Source organism: Galendromus occidentalis, unplaced genomic scaffold, assembly GCF_000255335.2.
Source record: "Galendromus occidentalis unplaced genomic scaffold, Mocc_1.1 scf7180000077483, whole genome shotgun sequence".
Classification (NCBI taxonomy): domain Eukaryota; kingdom Metazoa; phylum Arthropoda; class Arachnida; order Mesostigmata; family Phytoseiidae; genus Galendromus; species Galendromus occidentalis.
In genome coordinates this window covers 375,874-394,292 of record NW_003805471.1, presented here as the reverse complement: position 1 = coordinate 394,292, position 18,419 = coordinate 375,874, and the positions used below count along the sequence as shown (strand labels likewise).

The following is an 18,419-nucleotide window of genomic DNA, read 5'->3' as shown; positions in this document are numbered from 1 at the left end:
TTCTTGTTGGCCCCCAATTATTGAACCTGCCTTCAAGATGGTAGTCGGCGCCAGCATTCGAGCTCGGAAGAGCGATGTTCGCATGGGAGCATCACATCTCCTCGCAGTTTATTCAGACTCGGTCCTATTCAGGCCCTCTTCGATGGTGAATGAATCAGCGAGTGAGCGAGATAGAATAAAACTTCGGACTTTCGATTAGGAATTCCGGGCATTCCATCGGCGAACTGCACACGGGTTCACCGAATGGATCATTCGTTCACGCTTAAGAGAAGTTGGGCCGCCCACCACGGAGGAACGGGGAGCGGCCCATCTCCGATGGGCTCTATCAGGACAGCTGACCGCTCAGAATACGGGGTAGATTGGGCATTGATCAGTATACCAACAATCCACAACATGGACGACTTCACGCGCTGAGTGTATACAAGGCTGCAAGTTTCCTCTTCGCCGAGTGGCCGACTTCCGGGGAAGCACTTGGTAGCAGAGATTCCGATTGTAATTGGCGTACTCCCGATTTGTCGGGTAGTCTGAAGCTTCACGCTCTAGGACTTTAAACGAGAGAAAAATTGACCGGAGTCATGACCGGACCGAAATCTGAACCTGATTTTCTCCGGGAATGTTGGGGCGCGACATTAACCATTTCATGACTGCGCCGATGCCTCGCGTCGTGAGTATGGGCAGAAAAAGAGTCAAGTACTAAAGAAGCTTCCTTCACTTCCGCATGTCGGCTGTTTCTCTTTATTGTGTGCTGCAGTAGCGAACGCGAAGTAACCTGCAACGCGGAAGCTCCGACGGCAACTGCGGTCAAGGCCATCCGGTTAAGATTCTTCTGCAGCGGAAGGAGCCGGTCACTCGTCATCGTCTTCCGTCTACAGACGTTACGTGATTCGATGCAGGGTCACGAAGCGGATCGATTATCTCCGTTTCTTCAGTGGATGCCATCAGAAATCATATGAGATTGCCTCGATTCCCTTCAATAACTTCAGTCATCCATACTTCGTCACTTCAGATGCAGACTGGTCTTCAGGGAATTTATTTTCACATCGCTCTCGGGGAGAGCAAGATTCGGAAGTTCAGAGCTCCCGGTTGGCCTCTCTCGGAAAGCCAGCGTCATTCGTTCCTCCTGCGCGCATATATTTCACCCATAAGATAATCAAAAGTTCCCCATAAGTGAATGAGTTCTCCGAAGTTAACCCGCTGAAGACTGTCTGATTCGTCCTCAAATTCTGGAGTCCTTGGAGCTCCGTCAGCTTGAATAATCGTCCCGTGGTGAGGCAGTAGGCTTCACTTTCCGCCTTTCACTTTCAGTCAGATGAGAATCGGTAAATCTTCGACAACTCACGACGATTTCCTGCACAAAACCACCCCACAGTCGGCCGAGTTCCAATTCCATCCTGTTGATTATATCGGCTCGCTGGCTGCTGCTCCCGATTCGATCGCCTGGGCTCAAACGTGTCACTATTCAAGAAATCGCCGAGAGCCAAATCCAGCCGAGTGCGTCGTGCGGATACAAGCACCCAGCCGAACGCAATGGAGAAGCCGCATCCTTTGGACTGGGAAGCACGAGCTCGGGAAGAGCTCGGAGAAACGCCGGAAGTTAGAGAAGCTGCCCTCAAGGTATGACCGTGGATGGGAATGCGATATCAGAGACAGCGTTTTCCCTTCGGAGGGTAGGGTATCCCCACGTATTTTCCGACCCCCGACGATAGTGTCCGTGATTTTCCCGAAGGGGTCTCTGCGAATCTCGACAAGCTGTGAGCTTGATATACAGCTTCTTTTCGTGACTCCGAGTGGCAACCTGAGCTTCGGAACTCTGCATGATATCGCAATGGATTGCGCGACGCTGAACTCTTTGGACCTCCAAGAAAGTTCGCGCCTGTTGAGCCTCATACCGGTGACCCGTCAATGGTCTCCACCACTCGCGAGGTGCTTGAGAGACACCCTTCAGAATATTAGGCAATACGGGTCATTCGGAGATCAAACCAATGACCGCGAAGCGAGCGGGGCAAATACTCTCGGATGCGAGCAAGCCCCTCCGTAACTTGCATTGAGTCGTTTCTCATTGCTTCCACAGGAATTCGCGGCCAAGGCGATCAAGCTTGAGAACTTCAATCCGCGATTGGATGAGAATTTCCTGCTCAGGTTCTTGAGATCGAAGAAATTTGACGTCGACAAAGCCTTCAAGTCGTACAAGAAGTTCCACACCATCAGGTCGGTGCTAGCGTGCCAGGAGAAAAGACTGTTCTCGCGGAGATTATGGAGCTATCGGTTCCTATTCACTAATAATTTCCATATTCGGCCAGATTGATAGATCCGGAACGTTATCTGCCAGTCGGGGTGGGTCCTCTGCGGTACAAGCCCGGATTTGATCTCGCTACCGGAACACAGCTCAGAGAGTACAATCCGATCGATGGCTCTTTCGTCGTCATATGGCGAGTCGGGAATTGGCATCCAGAATGTGGCTTCGACCTCAGTGATATTTTCACGCCTACTGCCATGGGTGGGGACTTCCGACTCCGAGAGGAGCAGGCTCAAGTGGCGGGATGTCACATGGTGATGGATTTAGGTCAGATGCATTTGTCGTACATTCGGCATTTTCCATTCTCCGCGATCAAGGTAATGAAGTCATAACTGCGTCTTCCGAGAATCGTGGTGCTGAGCACCTCTGTCGGTTCATCTCGACTTCGGGGGTTGCTTTGTAAGCTCTTGTTCCTTTTCGAGTTTGTCTTCCTCGTTCTTCCCTCTCCACAGGCCCTCATCATGACCATCCAAGACGGATATCCGTGCCGCTTCAAAGGATTCCACGTCGTCAATAATTCTTCACTCTGGGACTACATCTGGGCTGTTTCGAAACCTTTCTTGAAGGCGAAGATCAAGGAACGAGTGTATCTGCACGGCGCCAATGTAAAGTCTCTCCACAAGCACATTTGTCCTAGCATCCTCCCGGAGGAATACGGGGGGAAAGGCGGTCCTTTCGATTGGAGCTGGATAACCGGAGAACTTTACGCTAGGAATGAAGAATTCATCCGACTCAGTCATTACGGCTATATCACGAAGGGTCCTGAGCAGCGTAGAGATGGTTAAATGTCGATCGAAGCTTAGAGCCTAGCTCAAGTTTGAAGGATACCTCATGCCAATGTATCGCATTTCGCGCCGTATTTCTGAATAAGAAATAAGTCCTGGAAATTCGTCCCCGATCGTCTCTTAATTGAACAGTGGGGTTTCCGATCATAGATTCGAAGCTCGTTTGCATAATTTACGGCTCAGCAATGGCAGTAATCTCTGCATGATAAGCCAGAGCATGCTCGATCTGATTGGACACCAGATATAAATATTTGGTCTCATCATATCCTTTCGCACGGTATCCGATATACTTCGCTAGTTCCACTTGTCAAAGCGTCGTAGTCAGTCTGGATTACGATCTCCGAAATCTGTGTGGATTTCCCGACTTGGGGCCTAAGCGATACGGAAATGTTCTAACGACGGGAAAGTCCCTCTTAGGTGGCATCGCTCCATTGGATCATCCGCCTGATTAGGTCGATCTCAGAATATCCCGATCTGGGTCTATTGCTTCGGGCGTACGAGAAGCGGATCCTCCCTCGACTTAAGAATTTGGATCGACTGTTCCAAATTCGGTACGGTCAGCTTTCTGAAGGGCGACGGAACGCAGGCTCGAGTTCACTGATCTTCATCAGCGGTCAGGCTACGATCAGGGTGTCATGTCTTCTTCTTGATGTGGGAATGGATCTTGAGGAGCCCCCCCCCCCCGCCTGTTCTCCTCACCTCACATATGGATCATGACGGAGCTTCTATGTGCTATACGCCCCTCAGAGAATGACTCAGGGACTCATTGGAACCGGATTGAAATCAATAGGCGGCCCTTCAGCCCGGACGATATTTCTGAGAAGGCTAGTGTGATTTGCGTTACCCCAGAGAAAAAATACGGATCCGGTCTCATCACATCTGAGGAGTGTTTCGAACGTGAAGTGATGAAGAAAGGTCTCTCCTGGTAGGGATCAATAACTTATAGAACTATAGGACATGACTTTGGAGGCGTGCTCGATACACATATGATGGCCAGTGAAAGGAACATCATTTCCGTAGACATGACGGAGGGCAGATTTTGCGACGGAAAAAAACGGTAGTCTTTTCTCCTTCTCTTCTAATGAGTCTTCTCTCTGGTCTCGACATCAGTCTTGAGAAGACGGACACCTGAGGCTCAAAGTTTCCGACCTGACATCGCCGAAGAAGGGCGGTCTCCGGAGCCAGCTCACGGTCTAGGCATCATTCGATTTATTCGGTTCAATCCTCCGAGACGCCCAGGGAGGGTAATCCCCGGTGAGGAATCAGGGTAATCATGCGGCAGCCCCCCACCAGAGGAAGTCGCCTGCGGCGTGATGCGCTCTCACCATTCTTGAACAATAGAACGGAAGGCTGTGCGATTTTCATCGATACCTATGGCTCAAGCATCAAACGCCAAATCTATCGGCTTAGGTCGCGCAGAGGAGGGGAGCGATTCCCGCTTAGAAATGAGGAACCGAGAACTCAATGAGATGTCTCTCTCCGAGTCATCTTGCCGAACGAAACTGTTCCTCTTACCCTGTTTCGGATGTCCGGAGTGAATTACCTAGATTCTCGAACCGAAGGGGATCCCAACCTGCTCAAATAATTTGAAGAATCACCTCTGCATCGCTCATTCGCCCCACTCCACGTCCCATGAAGACGTCGACGTTCTCGAAGTCGTTGGGCGCTTTCTCTCGAGAAATACTTTCTGTGCGTTTCGATGCTACCTCTCACAGAAATCGAAGCAAAACCACGAACCTTCGACACAGGCTGTATACTATGGAGTCGGATGGATGTACGAGACCGGGACCAGACCCAAGGCGTATCGGAGGTAACGGGAACTCGAGCTCCAATTCGAATGAGTGAATCACGCAGATTCCGTTCCATGTTGGCAAGCCCTCGCACGAGGCTCCCGACAGAGCGATTAGGGGAGGAATACGGGCCGGTGGGAATATCCGATTTGTGAATGGATAGAAAAGACCCGCCCGCCACAGAGAAAATGCATGGGGCGAAGGCTGAGAAGGTAGCCGGTCAACGACAGCACGCTCGTGAAGAACAGAGCAGCCTAATTTGCGCTCTTTTCTGCAAGGATACCAAGGCTCTCTAGTCTGGAGGGTTCCAGCGTCGCTTGGTGCCGGTAATCATCAGCCTTGTCATCTGGGAAAGCAAGGGCGCAGTCCCCACCTCCGAATCGAAAGGTCTGTACGAATAAGGATGCATCAGCACCGGAACTCAGCTGGATATCCAGTCCTGCCGATCTCTACGAGACTGCGTAGATTTCGCTCTTTCAGTGGCCGTGGCCGAGGAATGATCGAGAGGAGTTGTCTCGCAATATCAGGCTTCTTTTATTTCTCTCCACCTTTCCCATCGTTATTTGCATTGCCGTTGGCAAGTTTTTTCAGCTTGCAAACGAAGAACCCTTCCATGTTATGGGTATGAGGATAAAATCGTCTAGCTAGATTCATATTGGGGTTGAATCTGTGCTCCCGATATCGAGGGAGGCCCTCTCGGCCGAACTTCAAGCTTGAATCAACGATCTCCACGTGTCGATGTTTCAGCGCGTAGTCAATGACGCACTCGTTTTCTTCCGGCTTGAAAGACACTGAGCTTTAGAATATATAATTCGTAAGTCGTCAGGACCGACAGCGCTCTCAGCGACGATAAACTCACCAGAACAGAACATGTTGAATAAACCACGAATCCGGCCGACGAATTGGAGTCGACGCAGTCAATAGCAGCCAATAACAATTCTTTCTGGAGATGAGAGCATCGCAGGATGTCTTTCTCGTCCTTCGAAGTTTTCACGTGCTCGTCTTTGGAGACCACCCCCGAGCCAGAGCAGGGAGCGTCCACGAGTACACGATCAAAACCCGTCATCACCTGTAACGATGGCTCCTGTCCTTGCCCGATCCAATCATTCATGAAGTTATGTTGCGTAAAGTCAGTCAACTCACCTTCGTGAATTTCCGACCATCCATCGTGCTCACGACAGCATTCGTAACGCCGAGACGATGGAGGTTCGCGATGACAGCCTTACACCTGTCAGGTTGTGAGTCATTGGCAAATAGAACCCCGGTGTTTTTCATCAGGGCGCCAATGTGGGATGTTTTCCCGCCCGGAGCGGCACAGAGATCGAGTATTTTCTCGTTCTCTTTAGGGTCGAGGGCCATGACGGGCAACATCGAGGCAGCACCTTGGAGCATGTAGTGTCCAGAGAGATATTCCGGAGTTGCCCCGATAGGAACCTGCGAGTTATAGATCACCAGCCCGACCTTCGACCACTCTCCGATCGGGTCAAGATTCACGCCGCGGTTCAATAACGCTTGAGCCAACTCACGTCTTCGAGTCTTTAGGGTGTTCGTTCTGATGGTGAGCGGACGTGGGACTTGATTCGCTTCCAAGTACTCGGAAAGCTCAGTCGGCGAAAACAGGTAGAACAAGCGCTCCATCAGGAACGCATTGTATGAATAGTATGAGCACAAGTCGAGTATCAGCTGACGAACATAGTCCTGCCTGCAACGACTCGCCTCTTTCCGTTTGCTGAAATCCGCAAGGACATGGAGTATATCCTTGATTCTCTGGTGGACAGCTTGAACGGAGAGGGGAACCTCCTTCTCGTTTTCTAATTCGCTCTCTGATGGAAGGCGGAAGTAGTCCGAAAATTTTTGTTTCTGCTGCTCATCCGCTTGATCACGGAGCTCATCTTCTTCTAGTTCCTTGTCTTCCCGACGACGTTCCAGAATCTTCTTCGATTGTTTCTCTATTCTCATCGTTCCCTCATCTTCCAACGAAGCCTCGCTGCCCGGATCCCTCGAGTCCTCGTCGAAATCGTCATCCATGACGCCATCGTCGTCCGCATCGTCATCGAAGAGAGCTCTCTTCGACGTTTGCTTGGGTTTGAGCCACGAGTCGTTTTCGTCCGTGAATCCTTTCCGAGGAGAATCGTTCTCGAAATCCATACCGGACGCGTCATCGCTCGACTGCGCACCGTCTTCCCTGTCGTCAATGGAGTTCGCCTCCTCGGGGCTCCGTTTCTGTTTCGCTTGATCCGTCTTCGACGAGCTTTTGAGTTGGCGTTTCTTGAGTCGTTTGACTTGATTCCGAGATAGCTTCTTCGCATCCTCGTCTGCGAAATATCGAGGGCGAGCTCAGAAAAATCCAGGACTCCATCGTCGTCTTGCCCACATCAAACCATGATCATGTCAACTATCTTGGACTCACCTATTTTCGCTTTCAGTTGCTTGGGCAATTGCGGAGCTGGTTGAACTCTCGATTTCCTGCCTTTACCCTTCTTCTGTTTCTCGTCGTATTTGGCTTTTCTGCCCATTGTTCGAAAGGACTTACTTCACGCGCGAGCCGAGTTCAACGTGTGGTATGGGTTATTCCCGCGTCGTCGGGGACGAAGACGTCGAAAGACTCTTCTCGAAGCTTACGCAAGGCACCGATAAGTCCACTGAATTGACGTTTGCGGGAATAGAGACTCGCGAGCGAAATTCCAACTTCTGGCGCATGAGCGTGCTGATATGTTTACAATCACACGTGGTTCTCCTCGCGCGTCGTCAGCTCTCCAATCACCAAGTGAAGTTATTCCCCTCTCGCTCGTGAAACGTCGGAGCGCGAGATTTCTCGACCTTCCGGTCTCATGAAAGGCTGATGTCATCAATCAATTCGAGATCACTACGACCATGAATGAGAAATGTTTGCTCTTCATTTTGAATCATGATGTCCGTCGAGATCATTGCGAAGCTTTCTTTTGAGCCGATTTCAAAGATCGTCGCTGTATCCCTCTTTCTGGCTAGCCGGGACCCTACACAGGTTCAAGTACCACAACAGAGAAGATGGCTGCGCTCGTACGGACACTTCTCCGCGACAAAAGTGAGTAGAATTGAGCGAAAAACCGCACGAATAGCATCTTCCAGAGCCACTAGAAAGGGTCTATCGAGAAGCTCAAAACATATTGATGAGAGAGCAGCAGTCCAAGATGGTTTCTTCGCGATCGGCTCGAAAATTCACCGAACTGTCCCTCAAAAGGTCATTCTGACTCTTGAGCGGGGAACATCCACCGCATCATCCGAACTTATCGTGGCATGTCCCTTATCGGGCCGTACCGGGAGCTAGGAGCCTGATGCTCCGGAATCCATTGGAACATTCGACTCTGCGGATATCCGCGAGCTTGCCGCTGCGGAAGTCTAACTCTGACGGAAAGAACTATGTCCTCTCGCAACTGTACTTGCGGAGATAGAGCGCGCTCACACAGACTAGACGTCTAACCGATCAGACACGCCGCTCTTCGCCTAAGACAGTCTACAGCTACCTAGGGTCCCTAATTGAACGAAAGGTCATATTACAGCATTCGGTCTGCGCTATGTTCGAACCTCCAGTATCCTTCAGGGACAGGGCGAATACATACAGGTGAACCAGATCCCTGAAAAAGAGCTCATGACGAGAGAAGCTATCGCCGACCGCACGGCGAAACTCTTCTTCTTCGAGGAACTCGTCCGCGGTAAGCGGGGGCCTGGGGAACGCGCTACCGATCGAGGAAAAAACTGACACTTGAGGAGCGCGTAACTCATCTGCTCTCTTTTCTCAGGGATGATGGTTACGCTCGGAATGATTTTCAAAGAGCCGGCCACAATAAATTATCCCTTCGAGAAAGGTCCGCTATCCCCCCGCTTCAGAGGAGAACATGCTCTCAGAAGGTACCCCTCGGGAGAAGAACGTTGCATCGCATGTAAACTGTGTGAAGCTATCTGTCCAGCTCAAGCAATCACCATTGAAGCCGAAGAACGAGCTGATGGTAGTCGACGAACCACACGGTAGGTGATCCGGGCGTTGACGCATCTTCCAAGGGCGCTCCTGGTGAAGTATTCGCTGAGCTCACCTCCGTTTTTCCTCAAGGTATGACATCGACATGACGAAGTGCATATACTGTGGTTTTTGTCAAGAAGCCTGCCCAGTCGATGCGATCGTCGAAGGACCCAACTTCGAGTACTCTACCGAAACTCACGAAGAGTTGCTATACAACAAGGAGAAACTACTCGATAATGGAGACAAATGGGAGCCTGAGATCCAGGCTAACATTCGAGCAGATTATCTGTATCGCTGAGAGCTGTAGGTTAGACTATCTGAAGGTGATATACGACGGTCGGGGGCACCGCCGGCCTGATTGCATCCGAAGTCGAAAGCGTAAATATATTACGGAAGCTGCTGGGGAGTCGTCTTGCTCTTCTTTACACAGAAGGACTTACCTTATTGGATATTCAAACCTTACCAGGCCTGTGGAAGGCGGCCTTCGATCTAAGGGGAGTCTAAAAGAAACGAAGCGTAGCTTGGGGCATGGGAGGGTAAGGTGAGGGAGGGCTTGAGAAACGACGGCCGTGGAATAGTAGAAATGGCAGAGTCTCGGTTTCTAGGTTTCCGCGTGTAATAGAATAGTGTAGCGTAAACAGAGGAGTCTTCGATTCATGACGAACCCCACGCCGGATCTTATGACGAGATCTTCCAGCGGTTGCAGCAAGAGCGCCGACATCAATGACTCGGATAAAGGGGAATACCTGCGGGGTCGCTGCTCTGTGCACGCTCCCTGGAGAATACGTCGACTACCGAAGCCCTGAGCAGAGCATCAACGCCTTGAGGTAACTTTCCCGACTTCCCGATCACGGACAGGCGCGCTATATCAGTAGGGTATAGGAGGACAACCTATACGGATCTATCCATGATTGAAATTCGGTGTCCGTGGGAGTCCAGCGAAACGATCTGCATCAGCCGAGCTCGAGGTTGTTACGTCGATCCATACTCGATCCTCTTCGGCTGCCCGGTCAATGATGAGCATGAAGAAGACTTGGATCACCTGTACGGGTGTCGCGGCGTGGAGCTGCGTCGTCTAATATGTTTTCTTTATGAAGTTCAAAGGAATTCCGTCACCAATGCAGGCACATCTGATCCGAATGGTAAAGAGTGATAAGTGATTAAGACCCGAGACTTCAGGCACTGAGGAAGACAGCCCTGGAAGCACTGGAAATCAGGGAGAGAGGCACTGAATATAATGTAATCCGAAAAAACGTCGCGGAATCAACGAACACGATTAAAATGCTCCCATCGCGTTTCGACTGAAGATCCAGGCCCTCGTGATGAGCGTTGACGAACTGCCTTTTATTCAAGCTCCATCAACTTGAACATGGGGAAGGAATGTTGGAGCCTTTGTTTTCGAAGAGAGAGGTTCACAACAATCAACAGAATGGTAATGACGAGTGTGCGCGACCGGGAGATCATCTTTCGTTCATGCATTTACTTTCCGCATGAAGTTTCTTCAAGCGGAGGAATGTAACGGGCGAGAACGCATCTCTAGAATCGATGACTTGCTCCATCTCATCAATAACAATTTTTTTCTTGAAAAGTGGACAATCGAGAGTGAAGGACTCGAATTCCCCACCTTCGCCGCAAATGTTTAGCCCGTACTTTTCATTCAGATGTAGCATATCTGGGAGGATTTCGGCCAACGTGAGACCGAGATGCTTCTGCGAGAGTCCCATCGCAGCAGTCTTGATGATTATTGCTTCCACTCCGGAATCTACCATCTCATGCAGTAATTGGTTTTGATCCCGGTGCCACAAGTAGGCTAGCATCTCGATGCCCAGTCGCTGGCAGACGCTCTCGCAACGAATCCTCTGGTAGTCCGAGAAGATGGCTCCCACTGAAATGGCGTCGAAAAAAATTTCGTGCCGAATCCTTTTCAAGAGTCGATACAAGTCTTCAACCTCATCATTTTCTGAAGGCGTGTATTCCATCCGCGTGTCCACGGGTGTCCCCAGAATTTTGTCCTGGTACAATGGTAGACCCATCGCTTCCGCATAAATCGGCAGGGCCTTCGTTCCAACTGACTGATACATGTAACTGCGAGGCAGGGGACGTTAGGCACCTACTTGTCGTGCGTTCGAAAAATATGATCGGACCTCCAAGAACACTCTGTGCTCAGCATGGAACAGTGTTTTCTAACCTGTCGAGCTCGTCCTCGCCGTCTGCCGGCGTAAGGTTTGCTAGTGCCACAACCTCGTGTCCATTTTTGACGCACTGCATCATGTTGTAACAACTGTCTTTCCCGCCAGAGATCAAAGCTACAACTTTCATTCTCGATCTGAATTTTTTAACTTATTCCAACTATCAGAGGAGCCTGTGAAGTTGCTTTATAGTCCTTGAGAGACCTGTCTCTCTGGCCACTAGCCACCTTTCCCCATTAGAAGAGTGTGCGCGGGTGCATTTAGATAAGTTCGAGAGCTCGTAAAACGTGTGTGTTGATCGAAGAAGTTATCCGTCCGTCCACAGTCCGACATAAGCTCACGTGCTCACAGCGCGATAGAACACAGAGCGCAAGTAGAATACAATGATGTCGATGATTTTTCCCTTTCTCTGACTTACAGTGGCATCTGCTGTCGTGATGCTTCTTTCTAGCACTGATTGTGACTTGTGAGACACCTTCCGCCGCTTTCCGACCACGAAGATGCCGAGGTGCTCATGAAGGGGCCGGGGCATGTATCGACACTGATGTTGTCATACGTACCTACCCAGACAGCCTACCGACTTCAGCTAAAGTTATGCTTAACCACCTGGGGTTGGGACGCGGGGATGATCCCGAGAAGTTGTTGTAGCGGGATGGGAGAGTCGTCGCGGTCGGAATCCAGAATCATAGAGGAAGGATGCCGACATCATCATCAATCCATTTCGTCAGATAATGGGAGCGGCTCAGGCATGAAAAATCCAGGTGACGCTTATAAAGAGATCAGGACGGAGTCGAATCCGCCGGACTTACCGCCCGGCCACGCAGTCGTCCAAGGAATCTCGCGGCCTAAATTGAGGAATTCCAATAGGTAAACATTATTTTCGTGGGTCAAGATTGTCCAGGGAACGGCCCCTTTTTTTCAGACAATGAGACGATTAATGACAGAGATCGAACCAACGCAGAGTGCCGCATCTCGCTCCTCCTCCCCGTCGAATACTTCCATTCGCAAAATAAACAAGAGGCATCCGGTGTTTTCTCTCTCTCTCTCTTCAGTAAATAGAGGGCGGCTCTCGGCGGCGGCGATCCATAGGCTCTCAAAGGTGGTTGAAGTGTCGGGCGCAATCGAACAAGAGAGCGACAAGGCGACCGACGAGTTGCATTCGGAGCTGATCGGAAGAACCTCCGCCAGAGCCTAAAACGGTCAAAATGAATGGTAACACGTCTGACCAGACCGTGGATAACGTGTCCAAGACCCCGCCGGTAGAGCACTGAGGAGAGTAAGGGTCTCCCTATCGTATCTCCCTACCAGTTATACGTCTCCTTGGCGGAAAACACTGTGATACAGAATTCGGTGGGCTGACTTCTCACAGAAACAAGTGAGTAGGATTTTGACGCTATATGTAGATCCGATTCATTAGTGTGCTGTGTTGGAAGGATACATTAGAAGGCGATAGGCAATTGAGAATCGCTCTCCTCCGACCAGAGCGAGATGATTGGCGTTCGCCATGCGGAACACGGGATCGCTACCACTAGTGCGGAGGAATACCTCATCCAGCAATCGATGTGCGACGATCCCTTCAGAGCCGAAGCATGGCTGATCACGGCCAAGACGCTCTTCCCAAATAGTTTCGCGATCCAGTTCGCCATGTACGACATGTACAAAGGAACCCATCGGAGCTCCGACGCCGCACGTGAGCTGGCAAATTTGATGTCGACTTTCCCGAGCGAACAAGGACTCGCCTCAGAGATGAAATCCATAGCGGGTGAGTAATATTCCAAGAAGTCTCGGAATTCCATTCGGCATGACCCGACATGATAAGAGTCGGAGTGCGAGTCGAGGAAAAATTAATTGTCGGTCTCTCTTCCCCAGGCGCCATACAGGACAGCACGACGGTCATCGATTCTTCGCGCCAGCTTGTTGCTATATTCAAACACATGACTCCCGCCGTCCAATACGATCTCCTACTCTCAGTTTGCGATAATGCCATCGACATAACTGAACGATGTCGTTTTCTGTTGCTCGTAATGCGGAGATTTCCAGAGAGCACCGCGAAACTCGGCCCCCCGCTCATTGAAGAATTACTAAGCAATCAGAATGAGTCTCAGATCCCCGTGAGCATCCACAGGAAGCTCCTTGTCTGCGATGTGTTGCCTCTGATTTTACCGCGACTGCAACTCCCGGCGAAACTCGTCGTGGAGCTGTTAGAGCATTCCCTAGTCTTCTACGTGCGCTACATGAGCTCCAGCGATAAATATCTAGACTTGCCCATGGAGCCGAAAGAACTCTGGGATCGTCTGTTTAACCTGACGCGTCTAATCGCACAAAAACTGGATTGGAACCTCGCCGATCTGCTCGAGACTACTAACATTTCGGACAGTCAACTGTCTCGATTGAAGAGCTTCGGGGTTCCTCGATCTAGCATCGGTATCGTCGACCTATCGAAATCGAGAGTCGTTGCCGATGACGAGATCCAAAGGTTCTACATCACTTTGGTCCTATTCCTGCGCTCTGTACATTTTTACGGTCGCTTCACGTCCGTAATGGACGATCTTCCCGGATGTGTGCTTACAGACTTTCGGGAAACGCATCCTCAGGTACCAAAGAAGAAGAAAATCGATCGGGGCTCTAATCAGCTCTCGGCTAGCAAGCACTTATCGGGGAACATAGCTTTTTCTTTGATCAATCACTTCCAGACCGCGGTGAAGACTTGGAGTTTACTCATAAACTACAAGGAAGACTTCGACCGACTGTCGGAAACTGTTGGTTTGCCGGAATGGCCGTTCTCGAAAATATTCTTCATCGACTCTAAGATTTATCATGGTCAACATGACGAGGCCATTCGAATGCAGTGCAATCTCATGGTGACGGCAAAAACGGGGCTCCACGAACGTCTCACGGCGAATGTCCGTTTGGCAAGCTGTTTCTTCGCGACCGGTGATCGGCAGAACGCGCTAGCTCGGGTTCTCGAAGTAATCACGGATCTGCCGGAGACCGCTCCTGAATCGGGTGAAAGCACTGGCGGGTCGACACTGTCCAGTGCTCGGAATTTTTGCGCGCGGGTCCCCGAATCAAACCAGTTATGCTTCATTCTCTGTTCTCGAGTCGAAATTCTGCGATTTTGTGTTCGTCTGATAATGCTTTGTCTCAAGGATCGTATCGCCGATCAGAGAGACGATTCGGCGATGGGACATCTAATCGTACTCTGTCAGTCCGAATGGCCTACGTATGAGACTCAGTTCCATCAACTGATTGAGAACATCCGTAAAGTGAAAGCGTTTTCCTATCCTCTTTTCATGACGTACATCGTTCTCCCTGATATTCTCGAGGAATTCGCTTACTTGGCAACTCAACCCAGCCTTGAGCTGGAGAATAGTCGCTTGCAGCTTGATCTCTTGCCACCAGCACCGGGTTTGGGAGCAAGGTCACGAACGGTCACGAGGGGAGTCAACAGGGGGGCGAAGGAAGACTTACGATTGGCCATGGAGAAGCAGATGGCTCGTTCTGAAGAGGACGTCGATCAGATCATCGTATCGTTTCTCTTGAATGAGGGGAAACTCATCTTGGGAAAATGAGGCTTTGAATACTGGAATCCTAGTCGGTCATCACGAGACTAGACACGATGGCTATCGCGTGTTTCGAGATTTAGGAGGTTGGGTGTTATTGGTCAGCGAATAAATGTTCACGACGACTAGAGTAAACCTGTGTATTGCTGCATTCTGGCCGCCTGCTTGCCCAAGACTCCCTCGATTACGGCGAATCGACAGTGTTTCGAATGGATGAATAGGGATAACGGATGGAGCTAGCTGCCTTACTGAGCTTCAACAGTTGTTGAAATATTGTTATTTTCTTTATTGATGTTGAATTTGTTTACAAACGAGTCGTGGAACAAGTGCATCAGATGCCGAACTTGAGGAAATGTTTGAGTAGCGATTCGGAAGATAGATGTGCCCGAAAAGATCTTCCCTTCCCGAATCGAACTCCCCGTGTCGACCGTATTTGTGGACCCTGGCAGGAGTGCCACATGGATTGTGCGAGGCGGCTTATACTCTCCCTTGAAATGTGGCTGGACTTCGGCCCACTGCTCGTGCTCGTTCCGTAGGGAGCCGTGTTTATAAGAAATAATCTGGTTGAGGTTTTTTCGTGGGAATGCCTCGACTCTCTTGGGGCGCCGCTTCGAATATCGTGAAATCCCGTTGAAGGTACTCGTCCAGCTCCAGTATAGCCGCAACATTGCCGCACCTTCAATGCACAAGGGATTTCAGTTGTCATGGCACCAAGTTAGGGAGTCCGTATTTAGGGATAGTTCCATATAAGTTCTTCAGGATTCTTCTGAATGCAATACCTGTAGCAGTAGTTGGGTGCTGACCATACAGTCAGGACTAATTCGTTGAAATGCCATTTATAGCCTTCCATAACGAGCTGATGCGCTCGACATATCATATCGATTTGGTTTGTGGCATTGAATTGCTGCACGACGTCACTTCCGAAAAGGTACCTGGCGAGAGCGGCATCGATAGGAGTAAGTGAACTCGCGCAGTGTTCGACAGTAGACACTTTCTCATTCAGAAAACTATATTGACACTCACCCTGCGCCTCTCGGACTGACGCCCCATCCTTGAGTCTCCTCCGGGTCAGACCATAAGAGGTCACACATTGGACCATCATGAGGAACTTCTTGTTTCCGGTCAATGGTGCGAATCTGATCAAGTCTCTGAATCGATGGTGATAAACCACCGTGCACGCAGAATATTTTACCGTCTATGATGGCCGATAGAGACAAATAGTCGAAAATTTCCGTGCAATATCGCCAAACGGTGACACTGTTGTACTTCCTTAGACATTCATCGTAGAAGCCATAAACCTGCCGGAGAAATTGGTTACCATCGAATGAGAAACATTGAGGAATGCTCGGCTAGAGCGGAGCCTCTTCGAGGCTTCAATCCATTGCATTCAGACAGAGAGGAAGCGAAAGACTCACTTGAGTGATTTGTCGACTTTCGTGATTCCCCCGTATCAGGGTGATCCGGTCTGGATATCTTACTTTCAGGGCAAGCAAAAGCAGGAATGTTTCCACGGAGTAGAAACCTCGATCGACGAAATCACCCATGAAAAGATAATTCGTATCAGGAACGTCGCCCCCGACCCGAAACAGCTCCTTGAGATCGTAGAACTGGCCATGGATGTCTCCACACACCTGCAACACAAATATCTCTCGATGAGTGCACATGAAGTCGCTTAGCGGCACTTCTGCTCTCGAAGCTTGTCTAGGTCGCCTTGTGATCATCGTCAGGGGTTCGATTTTGAACCAAGCGTGCTAAATTCAATCGCTCCAAGAAGGGGATGTTACGCGCCTAGAGCCGCCTCAAGGCTTGCAGGAAAGCCCTCCTCGATTGGCTAAGAGCTCGAACTTACCGTGACGGGTGCGTCGACGATTTGAACATTGCTCTCTTCGATGAGGATTTCTCGAGCTTTGGCGCATAGAGCTTTTACCTCGCTCTCTTTGATAATCTCGCAGCGACGGAGCTGTTCTATTTGTCTGTCCAGATCCGACATCGAAAAGCCCATGGTATCTGCCATTCTCTGAAATACAATATACACAGTTGTCAAGGAACATTCCCTCTCGCGAACCCGAATCACTACGACATTACCCACAAACAGAGCCTCTTGCTGGTCGCGTAGCGCGACTGGAAACAGAGCGCCCTGAGCGGTGAGAAAATTCAGAGAGGCGGTCGGATACGCTGGTTCTCAAGATAGTGAACCTTGATTGAACAGACACCATGAGCTCCGAATATTTGGGGAGTGGTTTGTTTTCAAGCAGCGAGAATTCCGGTGCCGATGATTCCCATTGAGACACTGCCTCATTCGATCCAAGCGAGCATTAGTAATGAGCCCCCGACGTGATGTTCTCCTGTTAGAGCACTAATGTCCCGAGAACTCTCTCGCTCCAACCTCCGGATGGAAAGGAGCGTCAAGCGTCAAGTATATTCTGTTCTATTTTATTGGGAACTCCCGTCGACGAACAGCCCGCTTCGCCGATCATGGATAAGTACACGGGAGGAGGATTTCCCCCGGGATTCCCACCCTCGAACGGATCGCCCTCAAATATCTCCATACAGACCATTTACAGGTCCGTATCTTCGCTTTAATCCCAGACCTCGAACAAGAGCGCGTTATTTCTGTCCTAATCGAACGTGGAGGTGGAAGAGCGGGAGCCCTACCCTGGGGAGATCAGAGTAAATATTTTAGGTATAAAACCCGGCGTATCATGAGGATTCCGGTCCAGGGCGTTGAGGGTCACACACGACAGCCCGGAGAAGTCTGACGTGAGCCCCAACCGATGCACCACAGCCGAGCTGATGGCCATCGGCTCTTGGAATCGAAGAAGAGCGGACGTTCGACTGCACATCTTAGAATGCTGAGGGCTCGACAACTTCTCCATGAGTCCGAGAATACCGGATGGAGCCGAGGCCATCCCTCATCTCTAACATCAACTTCATGACGACGGTTCACGAGCTGCGCAGCATCACGGACCCGAGAAGTAGGCCGAGTCCGTGGATCTCTCTCTCAAGAAGGTGCTTCGATCAATAGATTTCCTCCCTGTTCTACCTATCTCATCCATCTAAAAGATGTCTCTTACAAGCTAGACGGGCATTCGCATTCCCCCATTGCGAAATTCTGAAAGATTCGCGTCATGACATGAGCGGGAAGTGAAGTATTAGAATGAGTCATTCGCTGACATTTCGCCACCTACCCCTCGGTCGCGTGCAGCTCCGCGCTATCAGTGGCTCCGGGTCACACGAATGCACCGAATCACGCGAATGTGCCGAACTCGCTGTCGATTTGGATCCGGTCTGTCAGCATCAGTGGAGTTTTCAGCACTTTGACCAACGGCGCTAGCGCTCCAGCATCGAGCCTCACTCAGAAGATGAGCACCACGACGTATCAACGGCGGCGGCACCAGCGGCTGCAGAAAGTGAACACAACAAAAACAAGCCTCATCCAGCGCGAGGAGTACCAGGGACTGGTTCGAATCGAACGAGGGCTTCATCGTACAGAAAATGAGCTCTCCCGGTATTTTCGAGATTTCCTCACGATTTAATGTGAGGGAAGTCGATCGCAGGGAATCGAGGCGCAGCTCAATGACGTTTGACTTGTTTTCTTTGCGCTTCGTGTCGTGGTACGGGATACTTTTCGGAATCGGTTCCGAGTCCCCGGCTGTTGCTGCCGGGTAGGTACGTCGGCGATTATTCCAGCACAACCAGATCGGGGCTCACAGCCGGGGTATATCATCACATCCCAGGCCTCGAGGTGACGACCGGCCCGGGGAGAAGCGCGTCGAAAATTCGCCGAGATGGCGTGTTT

The 18,419-nt window shown here is 50.5% G+C and overlaps 6 protein-coding genes across 7 annotated transcripts; 3 read left to right on the top strand and 3 right to left on the bottom strand.

Annotated features, from left to right (window-relative positions):
* The first annotated feature begins 1,441 nt into the window (after nucleotides 1–1,441).
* LOC100904092 (alpha-tocopherol transfer protein-like) lies at nucleotides 1,442–3,081 on the top strand. Its single transcript, XM_003745435.2, has 4 exons — nucleotides 1,442–1,614; nucleotides 2,072–2,208; nucleotides 2,301–2,613; nucleotides 2,749–3,081. Exons 1-4 carry the CDS (start codon nucleotides 1,528–1,530, stop codon nucleotides 3,079–3,081), a joined length of 870 nt encoding a protein of 289 aa, XP_003745483.1. The 5' UTR covers nucleotides 1,442–1,527.
* Nucleotides 3,082–5,379: 2,298 nt separating this feature from the next.
* On the bottom strand, nucleotides 5,380–7,387 carry LOC100903945 (probable 28S rRNA (cytosine(4447)-C(5))-methyltransferase). Its single transcript, XM_029112080.1, has 4 exons — nucleotides 7,286–7,387; nucleotides 6,015–7,184; nucleotides 5,731–5,940; nucleotides 5,380–5,651 (listed from the first exon to the last, which is right to left on the bottom strand). Exons 1-4 carry the CDS (start codon nucleotides 7,385–7,387, stop codon nucleotides 5,406–5,408), a joined length of 1,728 nt encoding a protein of 575 aa, XP_028967913.1. The 3' UTR covers nucleotides 5,380–5,405.
* Nucleotides 7,388–7,874: 487 nt separating this feature from the next.
* ND-23 (NADH dehydrogenase (ubiquinone) 23 kDa subunit) lies at nucleotides 7,875–9,274 on the top strand. Of its 2 annotated transcripts, none has more exons than XM_018640347.1 (4): nucleotides 7,875–7,935; nucleotides 8,411–8,563; nucleotides 8,651–8,876; nucleotides 8,959–9,274. In XM_018640347.1, the coding sequence occupies exons 1-4, from the start codon at nucleotides 7,899–7,901 to the stop codon at nucleotides 9,164–9,166; spliced, it is 624 nt and encodes a 207-aa protein (XP_018495863.1). In that variant the 5' UTR covers nucleotides 7,875–7,898; the 3' UTR covers nucleotides 9,167–9,274. The 2 variants fall into 2 exon arrangements, with proteins under 2 accessions (XP_018495863.1, XP_003745433.1); XM_003745385.1 differs by having other exon boundaries at nucleotides 7,893–7,935; nucleotides 8,399–8,563.
* A 1,054-nt stretch (nucleotides 9,275–10,328) lies between these two features.
* Nucleotides 10,329–11,411, bottom strand: LOC100903799 (diphthine--ammonia ligase). The gene is made up of 2 exons (XM_003745433.1): nucleotides 11,057–11,411; nucleotides 10,329–10,953 (listed from the first exon to the last, which is right to left on the bottom strand). The coding sequence occupies exons 1-2, from the start codon at nucleotides 11,185–11,187 to the stop codon at nucleotides 10,329–10,331; spliced, it is 756 nt and encodes a 251-aa protein (XP_003745481.1). The 5' UTR covers nucleotides 11,188–11,411.
* Nucleotides 11,412–12,579: 1,168 nt separating this feature from the next.
* Nucleotides 12,580–14,910, top strand: LOC100903660 (integrator complex subunit 10). Its single transcript, XM_029112078.1, has 2 exons — nucleotides 12,580–12,819; nucleotides 12,927–14,910. The coding sequence occupies exons 1-2, from the start codon at nucleotides 12,618–12,620 to the stop codon at nucleotides 14,627–14,629; spliced, it is 1,905 nt and encodes a 634-aa protein (XP_028967911.1). The 5' UTR covers nucleotides 12,580–12,617; the 3' UTR covers nucleotides 14,630–14,910.
* On the bottom strand, nucleotides 14,897–17,860 carry Pp4-19C (protein phosphatase 19C). Its single transcript, XM_029112079.1, has 7 exons — nucleotides 17,805–17,860; nucleotides 17,176–17,271; nucleotides 16,470–16,637; nucleotides 16,036–16,251; nucleotides 15,644–15,918; nucleotides 15,400–15,552; nucleotides 14,897–15,296 (listed from the first exon to the last, which is right to left on the bottom strand). The coding sequence occupies exons 2-7, from the start codon at nucleotides 17,176–17,178 to the stop codon at nucleotides 15,167–15,169; spliced, it is 945 nt and encodes a 314-aa protein (XP_028967912.1). The 5' UTR covers nucleotides 17,179–17,271; nucleotides 17,805–17,860; the 3' UTR covers nucleotides 14,897–15,166.
* Nucleotides 17,861–18,419: the final 559 nt, after the last annotated feature.

Excerpts from the sequence above, each read along its gene's own strand:
- LOC100903945 (XM_029112080.1), bottom strand. The coding sequence starts at position 7,387 with ATGGGCAGAAAAGCCAAATACGACGAGAAACAGAAGAAGGGTAAAGGC. Across the intron at positions 7,185-7,285 it reads CCAAGCAACTGAAAGCGAAA|GAGGATGCGAAGAAGCTATC; the intron begins ATAGGTGAGTCC and ends TATTTCGCAGAC. Across the intron at positions 5,941-6,014 it reads ATGGTCGGAAATTCACGAAG|GTGATGACGGGTTTTGATCG; the intron begins GTGAGTTGACTG and ends CCATCGTTACAG.
- Pp4-19C (XM_029112079.1), bottom strand. Across the intron at positions 15,919-16,035 it reads AAAGTCGACAAATCACTCAA|GTTTATGGCTTCTACGATGA; the intron begins GTGAGTCTTTCG and ends TTTCTCCGGCAG. Across the intron at positions 15,297-15,399 it reads GCACCCAACTACTGCTACAG|GTGCGGCAATGTTGCGGCTA; the intron begins GTATTGCATTCA and ends TGTGCATTGAAG.
- LOC100904092 (XM_003745435.2), top strand. The coding sequence starts at position 1,528 with ATGGAGAAGCCGCATCCTTTGGACTGGGAAGCACGAGCTCGGGAAGAG. Across the intron at positions 1,615-2,071 it reads TTAGAGAAGCTGCCCTCAAG|GAATTCGCGGCCAAGGCGAT; the intron begins GTATGACCGTGG and ends TTGCTTCCACAG. Across the intron at positions 2,614-2,748 it reads TTCCATTCTCCGCGATCAAG|GCCCTCATCATGACCATCCA; the intron begins GTAATGAAGTCA and ends CCCTCTCCACAG.
- ND-23 (XM_003745385.1), top strand. The coding sequence starts at position 7,899 with ATGGCTGCGCTCGTACGGACACTTCTCCGCGACAAAA. Across the intron at positions 8,564-8,650 it reads CTTCGAGGAACTCGTCCGCG|GGATGATGGTTACGCTCGGA; the intron begins GTAAGCGGGGGC and ends CTCTTTTCTCAG. Across the intron at positions 8,877-8,958 it reads GGTAGTCGACGAACCACACG|GTATGACATCGACATGACGA; the intron begins GTAGGTGATCCG and ends TTTTTCCTCAAG.
- LOC100903660 (XM_029112078.1), top strand. The coding sequence starts at position 12,618 with ATGTGCGACGATCCCTTCAGAGCCGAAGCATGGCTGATCACGGCCAAG. Across the intron at positions 12,820-12,926 it reads AGAGATGAAATCCATAGCGG|GCGCCATACAGGACAGCACG; the intron begins GTGAGTAATATT and ends TCTCTTCCCCAG.
- LOC100903799 (XM_003745433.1), bottom strand. The coding sequence starts at position 11,187 with ATGAAAGTTGTAGCTTTGATCTCTGGCGGGAAAGACAGTTGTTACAAC. Across the intron at positions 10,954-11,056 it reads GGCGAGGACGAGCTCGACAG|TTACATGTATCAGTCAGTTG; the intron begins GTTAGAAAACAC and ends CCTGCCTCGCAG.